Below are 17,177 nucleotides of genomic sequence, written 5' to 3' on the forward strand. Positions count from 1 at the left end.
CACATAGTTTCCATATTTTACTTTGTGTTTTACTTCATTGCAGTTATACATCTGAACTTTTCTATGAGGGCAAATTGATGGCAAGTGGAAAACAACCAGCACACAAAGATTTCTACCCTCTGACTTTCTTCACAGCACGAGGAGAAGATGTGCAAGAAAAAAACAGTACTGCTTTTTACAACAATGCAGAGGTAGCACTTTGGTTTCATCTCTGATAGCATTCTTGATAATCATACTTGAATCTTATCTGTTCCAGAAAGTATTTTTAAATGTCTTTTTTGTTGTTTTAGTCTAATACCTTGAGAAATAAGAAATCACTGCGACTTTGCTTCTAAGCAAGGGCCTGACTCTCAAGCCACACTGTGTTACATTTCAGCTGCATCTGCCCAGGATCGAGATGATGGCAAGCACACCACAAGGATGTGCAGATTTCAGCACAGATTGGCCTTGTGCATGCCAGTACAAAAGTGCTTTCTGGCTGTCTGGCTTTTTCCCCATGGTTACCCCAAATTGAAACATTTGCGTGAAGGGGCCAGGGATGTTGTTAGATCTTTGCCTCTAGGAATTTTATGTAGCCAGGACCTATGAATTATTCCAGTTTGTTTGGTTCTACATAGAAATGGAGCCTAAAGCAGAGAAAAGTAGATGATACTTTAAATTGATTCACAATAGAAATCCTCTGCAAGCCCCTAGAATCATGTTACCGATTTGCTTTTTATTAGTAATCTGGAACAAAAACAAAACAATTATCCTTAAAAAACTAAAACTGTAAATAAAACCCTAAATCTCATTGTGCAATTAGAATAATGTGCAAATTCAGTAAATTTTTCTCATTTGCACACTTTCCTTCCAAAAATTGCCTCCTCTCCAAAAATTGCCATGGCTAGCTACTATGGTTACAGTAGGGCCCCACTCATACGGCGGGTTATGTTCCAGACCCACGCTGTAAAGCAAAAACTGCTGTAAAGTGGAACTCATTGAATAAAATGGCTCAAGATGCCCGAAAACTGCTGTAAAAGCGGAACAAGCACCGTTTGAGTGGGGTTTTAGTCTAATTGCGTCTAACTGAGACCGCCTTATTAGCGAAGCACCTTAAAACTAAGCACTGTAAAGCGGGGCCGTACTGTACTTAATTGTCATAAATTCTGCAATCTCGCAATCCTTTTTCTTCGAACAATTTCCTCCAGCAATTTTAGTAGTCAACCACATTTTCTACGGGCTACATATAAAATGTTTCCAGTGCCACTTCAGATGCCTGTGCTTCTACAGATCATTAAAGTAGGTAGACTTGTCAAAAAACTAGATGCTGTCTTTAGGAGTACCATGTCCCCTCTTTATCTTCTGCGTCAGCGGGAATTGAGTAGGCTTTTTGAAGCGAACATCAAGATCTGATCTGAGGTCCATCTTTGAAGTGTTGTGGAACCATAATCCAAGCGTTTAAAAGACAGAATGAATGATGAACTTGGTTCTGTTCTTGAGAATACCTTGCGACTCAGTAGTCCTCCCATGGCCACCATTTTACAGTGCTTTGGGGCTTATCACCCCCAAATTTTCCCACCAGAGTACCCATTTTTCATGGCTGCCATTCCTTGCTGCTTCCAAGATATGGTGCCAGCTGCCTTACCATCATTGTGCCTGACGTAGTGAATAAAAGTTTGCCTTTATCAAAATTCCAGTAAGACATCAATACTTCATATGCACAAAGTTAAAAGCACAATAATGTTGCACATATAGGCTCCTGCTCGGAGGAAGGGCAGGATATACATCAAATAATCAATCAATCAATCAATCAATATACCAACATGCAGCAAACAGTGTGACTCTTGTGAATCAAAATAAACTTTTAAAATTGCTATAACACTTTTATCAGTTCTCCCCTCCCCCTCTGATTTGGGCCAGTTATGCTCCTCACTGTTTAGATTCTTCACAACAAATTTCATACTGGTAGGACAGGTTATTTTGATTTTATAATTAATAGAATGTTAGGGTAGAACAACAAAACATTATTTATTTAAAGCCATTTTTACCCCACTCCTTAGCCAAAAAGGCTCCCAGAGTGGCTTACAAAATATTAATAAAAACGACAAACAAGAGACTCCCTGCCCGCAGGCTTACAGTCTAAAGAACATGACTGGGAAGAAAAAGGCATTGTCTACTCCAGCCTTTCCCTAAACTGGCACCTTCCAGATGTTTTGCTGTCGGGGCTGATGGGAGTTGCAGTCCAAAGCATCTGGAGGGCACCAGGTTGGGAAAGGCTGGTCTGCCTCACCTGGTAGTAGCTCTCCAGGGCCTCAGGACAAAGAAAGGCTTTTGCTATCACCTGTTACCTGATTCCTTTGACCTGGAGATGCTGGGGGTCCAGCCAGGGCAGGGGCCTTTTGTGTCCAGAGCAGGGGCTCCAACACAGCTATGGGGCACTCCCCATATGCGATATCATTAAGTGCTGAACTCCATCTTGACTGAAACGAGAGGGTGGCCTTCCAAGCACAGAGCAACGCAAAGGGCAGAGTGTGCCTGGAAAAGCACCTCCATGTGGTTAGGAAGGCCCAAAGAAACCCACGCCCTACTAAGTGGAAAAGGGGCTCTGCTCTCCGGGCTTCGGACAAGGTTCTGTCCCTTGTTTTGGGCATTCTCCTTGGCTGAGCCCTCCTGGATTTTATTGTGCTTTTTTGGAAGCATGTGCTGATCAATGCTATACATTTAAAAGGAGAGGGGTGCTGTGGCCTTGGAATGATCCTAATAAAGAATGGTCCTTCTCATCCCCCATCTTTTATAACATTGCTGTCTGAATAGTCTCAGATTATGTGCAAAGGGCAGTAATTCAGAAATGCCAGCAACAGTCTTGTCAGGTCATTCATTCCAAGAGGCAAATGAGAACCAAAAATGTTTTGTTGTATTATTCTCTGCTTAGCCATCTGTTTGGCGAGGAAAGCGGGGAAAATTCTATGGATGTTGTGTTACTGGTCAGTTACGTTTCTAAGCTTGGGGTGATATGACAGAACATTGATATCACTGCACATCAGAGCATTCTCTGTCACTACATCAAGACTCTAAACCAGTGGTTCCCAACCTGGGGGCCGGGACCCCTAGGGGGGGCGCGAAGTAATCCAGAGGGGGCCGTGAACAGTAAAGAAATGAATTATTTATTATTTTTTTTAAAAAAGTCTTCACTCCCTCTACACTGTCTGCTTTCCACTGTTGCTGCAGATGACACCTCCCCCTTGCTCCAAACAAGAAGGGAGGCCTTTTCTGAAGCTCCAGAACGTCTTTCAGGCGCACTAAGGGCAGGCATCTGCCTATAAAATACATGGCAGATGCCAAAGGAGGCTGAGGGTGGAGCTACCAGGAAGAAGAGGGGATTACTATCACTGATTCCAGTCTCCTTGCACTGCTGCTACTGGCAACGCCCTTACTTAGAATGAGAGGAGAGGGCTTCTTGTGAAGCAAAAAGAAGCAAGCCTGCAAAGAAAGGCTGCTTTCCCCCCTCCTTCCTGGCAGCCAGCCTGCCTCCCTGGAGGGAGGGGGGGTCACAATTTTTTTTCAGCTTATAAAGGGGGTCCCATGCTCATAAAGGTTGGGAACCACTGCTCTAAACATTTGTTTTTGATTTGCTTGGCTACATGGGAACTAGTGTATCAACTTGTAATAATCTGTTGTGGAATCTTGTGCATGTCTGCTCAGAAGCAAGTCCCACTGAATTCAGTGGGGCTTACTCCTAGGAAAGTGTGCATAGGACTGAAGCCTTAAAGAACATCTTTATAAAGACATAAATGGAGCACATTTCTTGGCAATCTGTTTCATGAAAATTATTTATTGTAATTCTTTATATAGATAGCATTGACCATACATGATCTATGTATGGGCTCCTGCTGGGAGGAAGGGAAGGATATAAATCTAATAAATAAAATATATAAGATTTAGTGGATATACAATTAGTTACATTGATCAAGGCAGTTTTACAATATGTAGTAATCTTACTCCAAGCCAAACAATTTATTTCTGAATAAGAATTTCAGTGTTTGCCATCCTGTGTAAAATGTTATATTTTTGTTTCCCAGTTGCAGTAGCATGTGCTAGCTGATCATTAAAACTTTAAATGTTCAAAAACATTTGTCTACAGGCTGTAAGATTTCCAGCCTACTAATTTGAAGACTTGCAGGATTCAAATTCTTGAAGCTAGTGAAAATTATTGTTAACAGTCCCCTAAAGAATATGTTCTGGACAGAATAGAAGACAATCCGGGATACAACAGCTGAAATTGGGCAGCCTGTATGTTGCGTTCCTGTAAAAGAAAAGGTTTTAGTGTGACGCATATAAATGGGCTAAACATTAATTCTGGGGAGGAGGGGAGGATCAAGTTGAGGTTTGTATCTATTGGTGTCTCTTGTGCTGATGAAAAGTTTCTTTGATCCACCAGAGGCTTCCATCACTGGAATGGGGAGGAAGGCAATTTTTGCCAGTTTTCCCTGCAGCTCCATCTGCACCCCTCCAAATCTGTTCCAGAGAGTTGGGGAACCCTTTGAAACAGCAAAGGAAGTGGCATGGGAGGGGAAATTGGCAAAAATTGCCTCCCTTCCAGTTCTGCTCGCAGAAACCTGCACTGTATCATAAAGCCTTCTGTCAGTGTGAGAGACACCATTGGATACAAACCTGAGTGTGGACCAAATTCGGATCTTCTATAGAGTACATTCTATCATGTGCTACTTGCCTGCATCTTTATTTTAACGGAGGCTGCAACACATGGACATTAACCCTGAGATAAATGATACCACTTAAATAATACTACTTTTGGTACCAAGACTGCTGTTGCGTAACAGGTGGTTACAAAGTTTTTGTATAATATTCAATAGTGGAAATGCTGTCTAGATTTTACAAGAAGCATTTGAACTACTCACTTGATTGCCTGCCCTAAAATGAGTTTAATTCATGCTTGTGACCAAGTGGAACAGCAAAGGATGTTTTTTTTATAGCTAGTTATTACTTAATCTATATCTGTCATTGATCCTATTTTAGAGTAAATATGGATGATGTGTTTACAAGGTGATTATGTTTTCTCCAGATTGAGTCCACAAGATGGGTGTTTTTTTCAGCAGGCAGTATGCCAGTATTTATTAGAGATTGGCTTTGCAGACATCACACCCCCTCCAGTGGTATCCAGACATTTTCTGCCTTGGGGGCAGGCTGTGGTTTATCTCAGCAAGCCTAATGGCCTTGCAACAAAATTGCACATAGGGACAGGGAGACGAACAATTCACTTCAGAAGCACTTTGGAAGATCAAGGTCTCCTTCGAGCCAGTGCCTAGAGGGATAGCAGCTCTGTGCAGCCTTCCTGTAGTTGTCTTTTCTCCATCATATATTGCAGACTTTCCCAACCAGTGTGCCTCCAGATGTTGTTGGACCACAATTCCCATCTTTCATGACCATTGGCAATGCTGGCTGAGGCTGATGGGAGTTGTGGTCCAACAGCTGGAGGCACACTGGTTGGGAAAGGCTGATATATTGCATACAGATAATTGTCTCTACCATCATGCTATGGGACTGATGTAGAAGAATCAGCACAGAACACCAAGCCAATCTCTGTGGTTGAATGACTTCTCAGGCAGCTCCTTCCCTGCAGCTCCCTCAGTCTGTTATCTTTCCCCAAAGAAGCCTTAGACCAGTGGTCCCCAAACTTTTCCCCTCACAGACCACTTGAAAATTGCAGAGCGTCTTGGTGGACCACTGTTGTAGCAATTGAAATATACTGTGCCAGGTGCTGTATGATTTTTAATTATATTTTTACAGACATGCAGCCTCAGTGGAGCTTGTGGACCAGTGGTGGTATGTGGACCATAGTTTGGGAATCCCTGCCTTAGACTGCATAGGCACTGTGGCATGGGCAGCAGTTAGACTTGGACAAGGTAGAGAGGTGGCAGATTATGAGACATAGAGATTATTTTTGGACATTCTAAACAAATCCATGTTTATGTGACACAGATTCTGGTTCAGTTAGATGCTCCCCCTTTAGACCTGCCATCAGCAGCTGCTATTTCAGGGCTTTGAGTATATCAGTACATTATGAGGCCTTGACACTGTATGTTCCACAAAAAATCAACAATTTTCATTTATCTTGCAGAGACTACAAAACATATGTAAAACAGATTTCACATGATTTCAGGTCCTAGCCAAATAAACATTCTAACAATAGCATGTCATCAAGACTTGATTGCAGCCTAAAGAGGCAGTGGACCCAGAGAAGAGCATTGCTCCTCCAGTAATTCCAACACTTCCAGAAAAATCATCCCTCCCCTCCCCTGGATCAAGTAGAAGTGAAGCTTTCTCAGTTGTGGAGAACATTGTCCAAGGACTAATCAGTAGAATATACTGCATTGTATTCAATTTAGTCCTACTTAGAAATTAATGAACCTAAGTTAGTCATGTCTATTAACTTCAATGGATCTACTGTGAGTAGGACTAGCATTGAATACTCGCCCACTATTTCCTCAGATTTTATGGTGAAACCTTTGAACATTGGAAGTTGCTTTATAGGAAGTCAGACTATTGGTTCATCTACCTTGGTAATGTCTATGTGCTGACTGACAATAGTTCTCCAGGGTTCCAGGCAGGATTCTTTCCCACTCCTTATCAGGCTTGGAGGTGGCAGGTATTGAACATAAGGCAGTCTGCATGGAACACATATGCTGTACCACTGAGCTCTACCTTTTGTAGGATTTCCTAAAGAAAAATTCTTAGTATCTGTTTGACAAAGAAGACTTAACAAAAAGAGGCCTAATATTGGAAGCTATCACACAGCTCTTGCACCCATGGGCTGTAGAGACAATCCTACTAGTGGAGAGAAGCATTGGGATGCATTCTTTATTATTAATTGTCAAGAAGGATATAGGTTCCAGACTTAGTCAAGACTGAAAAGTTTAGACAAGTATGTGGATCAAATGCTTTTGCAAAGAGATCCTAATCTCCTCATTGGCTGCAACAGAACTTGGTGATTTCATGGTTGGAATAGATCTGAATGATACTTATCTCCATGATAAGATTATCATATAAGAATTTTCTTCTGTTTGTGTCAATAAACCGCATTATCAGTATCTGGTCCTGCTCTTCACCTCACCTTGGACATTCACAAAGTGATGATTACTGTGATACATATGGCTGCTCCTGCAGTTGAGGCATTTATCCTTATCTAGGTGGTGTCATTGAAGAAAAACATAATTAACACATCCATGATAATAGACACAACCACTTCAACCAGTCCAGTTTAAACAACACTTGTACTCAGTGGTTCTAAAGATTTTTTTTCCCAGTTGGGGAATGCAGGCTGCTATTCTTCATCAATAATCAAAACAACTGTGAAAAATCAGGATCAGAATATTCCAGCCTTTCAGTATTCATGATTTCATTCATCAGGATCATATAACATGGGTGAATTTCATGATAACAGAAAACCTATGTCAGAAAATGGTATCCACCTTATCATCTTGACCTGGTGCAGAGACAGTGTCTAGCTAGAAGAGAAACATCAGTGATGGAATGATTTGGACTACAGGCACCAGTTGTGTGTGCAGGACAACCCTAGAACTCAGGTTCTGACAATATCCAACAGATAATAAAGCAAGAATATCATTGACTTGAGTTACAATACTTCAGAACTCCAGTAATAGACTTCTTTGTCTCAATGTAAAACAGAAATACAGATAAATTCTTCTGCAAGCACAGGATTCTACTGGCTGTGGTAGCAATTCCTTATCTCAAGAAGACTCCTTTGCATTTTTTATTTCTCTGCCATTTCTAGGAAAGGTATTCAGCAAGATACAATGAAAAGAGCACAGGTAATCATCACAGCTCTTTGATGGCCTTACAAACCTTTCTCAAACCACAAAATATGAAGTAAAGATACCTATAAAACTTGAGTCATTTCTGGAACTTTTTGCTGCAGGGACTGGCACTATCCTAATCTATATGTTGCAGTTGATCATTCAGCATTTCAGCAAAGTGCATATGCGTGTTTAGGCTATCTGAACATTTTTTGAGTTAAATCCAAAAATAGATTTTATGCTACAAAATGAAGAAGTTCTACAGGATTGTGAGAGGACTGTAAATTGCCTTCAACTGATGAAGATAGTTTGGTAGATAGTTTGTTTTGCAAGCTGACTGTGAGAAGCCTTAAACCCAGCATACTCTAGAGGTCAATGACTGCACTGGCGAGTGTCTTATCACATCAGTGAGCATGAAAAGTATCAGTGTAATTGTGTGTGTTTCACTTCTTGGAGCTGAATACTCTGTTTCCTATTGTGGTTCTTCTGGGATTGGAATTTGTTCATAAAAGCTCTTTCTAAACCACCTTTCAGCCACCTTGCTCATTAATCCACTATTTTCTGCATGTTAACTTTGCTTTTCTCATTGCTGTTATAATTGCTAGAAGGGTATTGGAGTTGCTTTATCACTTAAGTCCATTCTCCAGTGGGCACCAGGACACCCCCAAGTGGGTATTGTCTTCCTCTCCTGTTGCTTGAGGCAGGAAATAATTAACACTCCAAAGGACTCGCACCTCGGCCCCTCCCACAGAGTGTTAGTTTGTTTTCCTGCCTTGTTTGAGCAGTACTGTTTTTGCCTTGCTTTTCAGTCTGGCTAGCTTATATCCTTCAAAGTCGCTTTGTCACTTCAGTCCAATCTGTGCATAATTCATAAGGATAAGTTTCTCCTTCACCTGCTTTGAGCCCAAGGTTATTTCTGATTCATCATTCTCAAGATTTTTGCCATCATTCTGTGCTTACTTCTAGCACCCAGAGAAGAAAATGTGGAACATAAGATGTCAGGAAAGAAGTTCAGATTTTCAGGACAGATTGTTTTGGGATAGGCACTGCATTATTTGTTGACAATTACAGAGTAAATACAGACAGAGACATTGACAACAACTGTATCAAGGTGGGAAAAAGGCCTCTGGGGCTTCTCTTCAGCACAGGTTAAAGTCCAGTCTACTAGGGGTAGGGGACTCAGCAACAAAATTGATTTGTTGGTGTCAGGCCCAGGATGTGACTCAGGAACCAGACCAACGGCTGTAGTTAATTCGTGTTTTATTAGGGTAATGTCCAAACAAAGACTGCGTTTTCTCATGAAGCAATACAGGGATACAGGTCCTGCGGCATTGGGAGAAAGTTGACAGAGCAAGGGACTTCTTCCCGCCTGTTCTTTAAGAAGGGGCCAAACGGGCGCGCAATCTTTCGCTCCTCCTTAACTGCCCCTCAGGTACTGCCCGCCTTCCCTCCCTTCTCTCCTGTCTTTTCAGCTGTCTGCGTGTGCGCGGTGAGGGGGGAAGCATCACCCCCTCCTCTTCTGAAGTTTCCGATTCCAGGATGGGGGATAGGGGAGGGGCTGATGGTAAACTGCCTCCCTGCTTTTCAGCTGTGAGCAGCCCTCCCTCTTTCCCCTCTTGCTCTGAGCCTGAAAGAGGGGGAGGCGTGAGAATGTCCAGGGAGGGCTCAGGCTCCCCGTTGCTAAGCGACCTTATCACTGGCAGTTCCTCTGTTTCGTCTTTGCTCCAAAGGGGGGAAGTTCCTCCCCCTTCCCTCTGCCATCCATCCGAATACTCTTCTCCCAACTCTCCGGGATCCAGCTCCCCGGGATTGGGACCCCAGCTCTGCCTTCCGACAGTTGGACTCTTGCCATTTCTTCAATGCAGTTTGACCAGTGGTCACAGGTGTGTACAAGTTTTGTGTGACTCATCTTGTGGAGTTTGAGACAACCTGGAAAATGGTCAACTGGGTATTCACCTCTGAATTGGCCTGAGATTTCTCAGGTGTCACTCTAGCCACCTATTTGCAGCAATACCTTGGGGGTGGGGGACACACACAAATAACGTGGACTATGGGGTGAAGGGTTTTAATTTGTTCTGACCTCATTGAGTGCAACCTGAACAAAATACCTTTATCAGCATTGTGCCTCTTGGACTTAAATTTGTTTTCTGGATTCTCTGGAAGAAGGAAAGTCTTGTCCATAATACCTCCAGTCCTCTTCCTCTCATTATAAAAAGTTTGTTTTGGTTTTTTCAAGTTACATTTATTGACAATTAACACAGGATGTTTGCTGTTTTGGTAGAATTGATCTAGAGGGTACCTGGTCTAAACACTACAGATAAGGGAGTGGTGTCCTTAGAGGCAGCCTCCAATCAATATTATACATATACAGTCTGTTGACAGAGAAGAGTAGAACTGAACTTATGGAGGGGCACCAGAGAGAATCTGAGAATTTGCTGGTGGATATTCAGTTGGCTGGTCACAATATTGTTAGAAATCAACATGTGACAAAATTGTGCATCTTAACTAATCTGAGCGTTTATATAATGTAGAAATGCAGTTTAAATGTTTTTCAAATACATAGATACAGTTGTATTGATCCATAGAGAGGAGAGCTGTAGTGTTCTATGACCCACAAGTATGCAGCACGTGCTATTTGAAGTTTCAAGGTACTGAATAAAGAAAACAAATTTGTAGTGAAAAATTAGAAATCCATAAATAGGCATTAGCATTATCTAATTCAACAAGTTTAGGTTTGAGCAGTTTTAGGTAGCTTAGGTTCCTTACTAATTTCATGAACCCTTTTGATAGCTTATGTAAGGCAATTATGGATTCAGTGATAGTATCAATCATTGAGGTGACAAGCCTACAGACTATAGTGTTAAGATCACCAGGGAGAAAACTACAGTTTTAATTAATATATTTTTATATTTTTTTAAATGGCTCATATAATATGTTGCTGTTAGAACCTGTTTTGAATCTGTTTTGAAGTATTACTTTTTATCCACATGAATTATACCAGACCAGAAAAGCCAGTGCTTATTATGATATTTCCCCCCCTTCAAGGTGTTTGAAGTAGTAGAACGTGTTGAAGAACTAAGGAGAAAGTGGCCGGTAGCCTGGGGAAAATTGGATGACGGCAGCATAGGTGTTGTAACACCATATGCTGATCAAGTATTCCGAATTCGGGCAGAGCTTCGGAAAAAAAGATTATCTGATGTCAGTGTTGAAAGAGTGCTAAATGTTCAGGGTAAGTAGCACCTAAATATCTAAGGATCTGTGAACCTGGCATAGAATTTGAAATTAACTCAAAGTATCAGCAGTTTACATTATCTGATATTTTATTTAAGATACAATCCAAATAGCTGATATATATAAAACAGTTTTTACCTTGTGTTTGTACTTGGTGGTGATAGAATAATTTATGTAATTTAGATATAATTATAGTGGTACATATAGTAGCTACAGTTACAATGTATACATAGCTAAATATATAGAAAATACTATTCCTGAATGGTGCACAAGTAGTGATTGCTGTATAGTGTTATTGTTCAGCAGGGTCTGCAGTTATATTGAATGATTATCTATCACTGAATGCCAAAAGCAGTAACCCATGTCTTTGTGTAAATGCGTGGGACATGATCCACAGCCGTCTCTCTACAGGGCCTTTCTGCACATGTCACCTTGATATTTTATATGAGTGGGTGGTTTATAAATATTTTTTATAAATAGTTTAATTAATTAAATGGTTGGAGCTGATGGGAGTTGTAATTCAGCAACATCTGGAGGGCTACAGATTAGCAACCCCTGATATTCCTCGGGCTCCAGCTTTGTCATCTTAAAGTATTTTCCTGAAAATGGATTCACAGACTTAGTCCTGTATTCCTATATGGAGTCCTATGGTTGAACTCTAAATTACTATATTCCTTTACAACTTCACAGACTAACTGCTTATTGAGAAGATTAATTGATAGGGCAATAGAAATTAATGACCATTGCCAAATTATCACTGTTAACTGCCTATTAAGGCGTGTCTTTTATCAATTTAGAGGGCTTTAACAGCTAAGAGTAATGATGGGGAAGTTTTAAAAGATCTGTGACCTTAATGTCACACACGTCCTACAAACGTTACTGGTGAAACAAAATGGGTATAGTTCTGAAGAAGCCAAAAAAGATCAAGCACGATTAATGCTAAAGTAAAAGACTTTAACCTGTAAATGGTTCTGGCTATTTCTAACACATTTTCAAATTGTTTTAACTTTTATTTTAGAACAAGTCTCTTTAGATGAGCACTAATTATCCAGTTGCCAGAATTACATGGTTGTATTCCTAGCAAAGAAATTGGCTAAAATTATCTCAGACTTTTCCCTCTTCTTCAGGAAAGCAGTTTCGAGTATTGTTTCTCAGCACAGTACGAACACGGCACACATGCAAACACAAGCAAACACCAATAAAACGGAAGGAGCATTTATTGGAAGATTCAACTGAAGACTTGGATTATGGGTTTTTATCCAATTACAAGCTTCTCAACACAGCCATAACAAGAGCACAGTCCTTAGTAGCTGTGGTGGGAGACCCTATTGCTTTGTGTTCCATTGGAAGATGCAGGTACACCAAATGTGCGGTGTGAGCAAACAGTAAATAGTACTGATGAAAAGTTTACTGTGTATTTGGTAATTGGTAGTTGGCCTATAGTTAGAAAATAAATCCATTGGCGTGTGTATATGCTTGCTGTCCACCACCTGGTATCTACTGACTTCGCAATAATACAGAGATAAATTTGGAAGCTTAGAGAAAGCAATGTCCATGGCTCCCTATCTCACGTAGCCTATAGTTAAGGGCCTAATGTTAATACCTAAGCCTTTGCCATCTCTTGTTCTACCAGGCTATATGAAAATTATGCTCTAGCAGCAGAATCTAGCCCTAATGTAGGAATACATATTCCTGGCAATGAGATCTAAGTTAGTAGCATTTTGCAGATGTATTTTATTAGTGGGGGTAAGTGGAAGACAGAGCTGATCTACACACTTGTAGCAAATTCATGAAGCTTTTCCTGAACTGTACCACTTCATACTTCAGGTGGGGATAAAATAGTTTGAAGCTAGTTAATTGTCTGGCTTGTGCTCAGTAACCCTAATTTCCCAGATTTAAAATAACATAAAAGGGCCATAGTTGATAATTTGAATAGCTAGACTGAGTTAAACCCCATCTTTTTACTTTCTTATTTCCCTAAACTAGAACAGGAACAAAAGTACCCAAATGGCATCAGAGAAACTGAAGACCTTTGGATCTGTTAATTCATGGTAGGCTGCAAGGGATCTGGTGCTGTTTCGTCCTAAAAGGATGAAGTCCAGTGCCTGGGAATGAATCTGCAAACAAACTATTGGCTTGCAGATTTTTCTCTCCTCTGTCACGAATAGGAGAAAGTAGCTAGTAGTAACACTTTCTAGTAACAGTTTCACAAACGCATCATAGGCAGGGATATGTGCCCCTTTTAAAAAGAAGAATCCGTGCTCTATCTTCGTTTCCTTCTCCCCCCAACTGAATGGCCCAGTTTGGACTATCATGTCTCATTTTATTAAGCTGAGATATGCATGAGCCATTTACATTCATATGAAGCCTTGTACCTCCTCCCTTGTATGGACTGCAGAACAGCATGTGTGAGCAAAAGACTCGTGCATTTGTCAGTTGAATAAATACTGTTTCAAAGCTGTGACATTTGTGAGGGGAGATCATGAGCTGTGAAACACGACGATTTCTTGTGTGAAAAGCAGGGGATCCAAAGAGCCTTTTCTTGGTCTCGAAGGCAAGAATAGGTTTGGAGATATTTGCAGTTTTGTTTCATATTTTTACCTTTTTATTTTTTTTATAAAATAGCCTAAGGATTTGGTTGTGGTAGAAATTTAAAATAACCATCATCGTCTTTAGGAAGCTGCTATTTACCTTGAAGGAATAAACTGTGGTCAGTGAGATCTTCCTGAGAGAATGCAGATGGGGGGAAATTTAGCACTCTCTCTTTCCTCGTGCTAGATCGTCCTTGTAGGATAAAAATTGGGAATGTACTTTCATTTCATACCAAATACATTTGCAAAATGGCATCGTAAAAGAGAGGTTTTATGTTTTTCAAAGTGGTCCATCATTTTCCATTCAAACGGTCCTTTTTACCGAAATAATACAGTTTATATACGTTGTGTATATAACAAGCATATATTGTAAGTGACCCTCAATTTTAAATTATTTCTCCATCATATATTTTGAAAATTGTTTCTACCATGCCATTGTTTTCTTTCTGTTAATTGTTGATCATACCTTGTTTAAAAATACTGCTGGAGGCATACTTTAGGCATACGTTTTAAAGAGTTAAACAGGATTATAGGAATATACAGAAAATTGCATTTTATGTTCTAAAAGAATTAGCTGTCAGAGAGAGGCAAGAAGAACCTGTTGCAATAACTATAGAAATCTGAAATATGCCCATATAGTCATTAGGCTTTTTAAAAATGTTCAAAACATACTAGACTGGTCAGTTTAGCAGATACTTCTTTTAAAATCAGGAGCACATTTCACAGCAGAGATTGCAGGATTTTATTAATTGTTTTTACAGTCCCAGTACGTGTGCCATGTGTGAAGAATCTGTTTCGGGCATTTTAAAACCAAAAACACATGGACCGTATAGGAGTTCTGGCACTAAGTCTGATTATACATTAATACATTTTAGGAAGCTCTGCCAGTAAAGTTTCCTAATGGCTGAATGCTGATGATGATTATTTTAGAAGCATTCAGTGTTAGTTTGTCTCATAATAAAATAGTACTGGACTCAAAGGGACTTATGGAAGCGTTCAAGGTTTTATTTGTAAAATGTGTATGTAGCAAGCCAATAACTTAGAATTGTTTTTCTATTGGCTTCTTTAGGAAATTTTGGGAAAGGTTTATTGCCCTGTGCCATGAAAATGAAAGTCTTCATGGTATCACATTTGATCAGATCAAGGCTCAGTTGGAAGCTTTGGAATTAAAGAAAACCTATGTATTGAATCCATTGGCTCCTGAATTTATTCCACGAGCTCTGCGACAACAGCATCCATCAAACATGAACAAACCACAGCAGTCACCACCAAAGGTAAAGTTTCATGTGTGACAAAGTTATTAAAAGCTTGGAAGGCTTGATAGGAGTACCTGCCAAGAAGTCATGTGAAGATAGTTCTGTTTCCTCAAGTGAACATAGAGTAGATATAATACTCTATTCTACTCTACATAGAGTAGATATAATACTGGACTGAGGCGGCTCTGCTATGATTGGGCATATTGGAATATAGTTAAGTAATAGTTTTTTGTTCCAGACAAAAGCGGCTATCTAAAAGGTGTGGCAGGAACCTAGAAGCTGCTAGAATTGATGTGATACTCATTGTCTTGCATTTTGCAGGAGGAGATGATAACTGTTACTTGTAGCCAAGAAAACTGTTGCAGTGCAGAGTGTATTTACCATTTACTCTTTATTGCACTGTCATTGTGTTCATCAGGAAGCCAAAAATATTTATATAAAATACTGTAACAATAAAATGCTTCTGTGAGAATTGATAACGGCAGGAATTGTGAAAAGCTTACAATGGCCCTTCCTTGGTTTTATGAAGAATAATATTCTACATTTATTTGTCAAGGGACATTAATAAATAAGATGTATTGCTTTAATTGGCCCTGTTTGCTGGCATAATTAAAATGGGCTGTATTGGATCCTTAAAAAATAATCTCATTTTATAATAAGGCTTCTCAAAATCTTATGTTTTTGGTGCAAGTTAACATCTACATGAAATTTTGAAATTAATGCTGTTTTTCATTTACATTTTTTCAAATTTTATTTGATAGCACAGAAAGGGAGAGTTATTTTGTTGGCAAACCTTTCAGAAAGAGCTATTGTAATTGGAAAATCTGTTATCAAAATTCATTATCTTCTGCAATACAATGAAGCTTTTAAAAATTCTTAATAATGCACTGAAATGTTAGGTTTCTAGGAAACTACATGCCCAAAGACTGCTTTTCATTTTCAAGATCCACATTATTACAGTTGCCATTTCTGCAGTTTCAGTATGGCTTGCAGATAGATTGGGGTCAGAATTTTGTCATGTTGTTTTTTAACTAGCAGTTACAATCTCATAATATTTCTGACATGCATTGTAATGTAATAAGAATTGGTTTTCTAAGACACAAAAATCTTATTTTAAAGGGTACAATTAGTCATGAAATTACTGCTAAAACCTATAATCTTCCCACAGATCTATTTTCTTTCTTCTCTCAGTGACATGGCAACAGTACATGATAAGTACATGCTAAAAAACTGTCAAGCTACTAGTACTCCTGAATTTCAGCTTAGGATCTGAAGGTCAAATGTGGATGTTGTCTAGGCAAAAATGTGGGTTCAGTTCCATCTTTCCTGAAAGCAGGGTGGGGGTGAGGGAGGATTGCCAAGAGGAATGATCCTCAGATCATCCACAAATCCCCCCTCCCATCTCTGCACTTGTGTTTCAAGGGGGAAACAGGGTTGAGAGCCCTGTTTTTCTTACAACATGTTTCTCTAGTGTGGCTCTGTTTTTCTAGCTTTAGGCTAGGAAAAAATTGTGACTTCCATACTTTCACTCATGATTGCAAGTGTACTTCACCCTCTAGCGAATGTGATGAGCCGCAGCCTTCTTCCCAGCCTTGGAGGTGAGAGGTGGATGGGGAATGCTTTGGCAGTTGTGTGGTGATCCCCTCTCTCTCCTCACCTTCTGGGGTCAGAGAAAGGCTGACGGTTGTTTCACCATTGTGTATGGCCAAGCTGACAATCTCCCCACCACTCTTTCGTGATTCAGCACACAGGTAAGGGTGGCAAGCTTTCTTGACCATGTGTTGCCAAATCAGCAAGCTCTTCATATCCCTTTCCTACAGGAAATGGGGGTGGGCTTCCTTGAATGTTGTACAGCCAAGATGCCCAGACACCTTAGTCCTCTTAATCAAACTGGCAAGCCCTTCCCCCCACACTCCTTTTCCTGTTCTGGAGCAGGAAAGGTTAGCGAAGGACTTGCTTGGTTACTGGCTAACTGAAGCACCTGAGTCATATGTGTGCAAACCAGCAAGCCTTCCCACCCTTTGCAGTTCCAAACTTGAGCTGGAGTGTAGGGCAGGGGAAGCACAGGGCAAGGTCAGTGACAAGGGAAGGAATTGGGTACTTGCAATCACAGTGTTTTTCCCCAGGTAACATGCCATCAAGTGGGCTATAGCACTGCCTAGTGTCTGAAGGCAGAGATGCAGAGAAGTCAAGACAGGCTGCTCCTTCCGGTCCTCCTCAGTCCATTCCTGCCTTCGTCCATAGGCATTTCTTACAGCCTTAGCTCAGCTAATCTACTGTCGCCTAGC

General features: G+C 40.4%; 1 protein-coding gene across 4 annotated transcripts in view; it reads left to right on the top strand.

Annotated features, from left to right (window-relative positions):
- HELZ (helicase with zinc finger) overlaps positions 1-17,177 on the top strand; it is a 215,500-nt gene that overhangs the window by 134,578 nt on the left and 63,745 nt on the right. For all 4 annotated transcript variants that reach the window (XM_061615575.1, XM_061615573.1, XM_061615576.1 and 1 more), the window contains 4 exons: positions 44-191; positions 10,857-11,040; positions 12,170-12,398; positions 14,703-14,907. In XM_061615575.1, coding sequence (XP_061471559.1) covers positions 44-191; positions 10,857-11,040; positions 12,170-12,398; positions 14,703-14,907 — 766 coding nt within the window. The remainder of the gene's footprint in view (positions 1-43; positions 192-10,856; positions 11,041-12,169; positions 12,399-14,702; positions 14,908-17,177) is intronic.

The sequence above is a fragment of the Rhineura floridana genome, chromosome 3, assembly GCF_030035675.1.
Source record: "Rhineura floridana isolate rRhiFlo1 chromosome 3, rRhiFlo1.hap2, whole genome shotgun sequence".
Classification (NCBI taxonomy): Eukaryota; Metazoa; Chordata; class Lepidosauria; order Squamata; family Rhineuridae; genus Rhineura; species Rhineura floridana.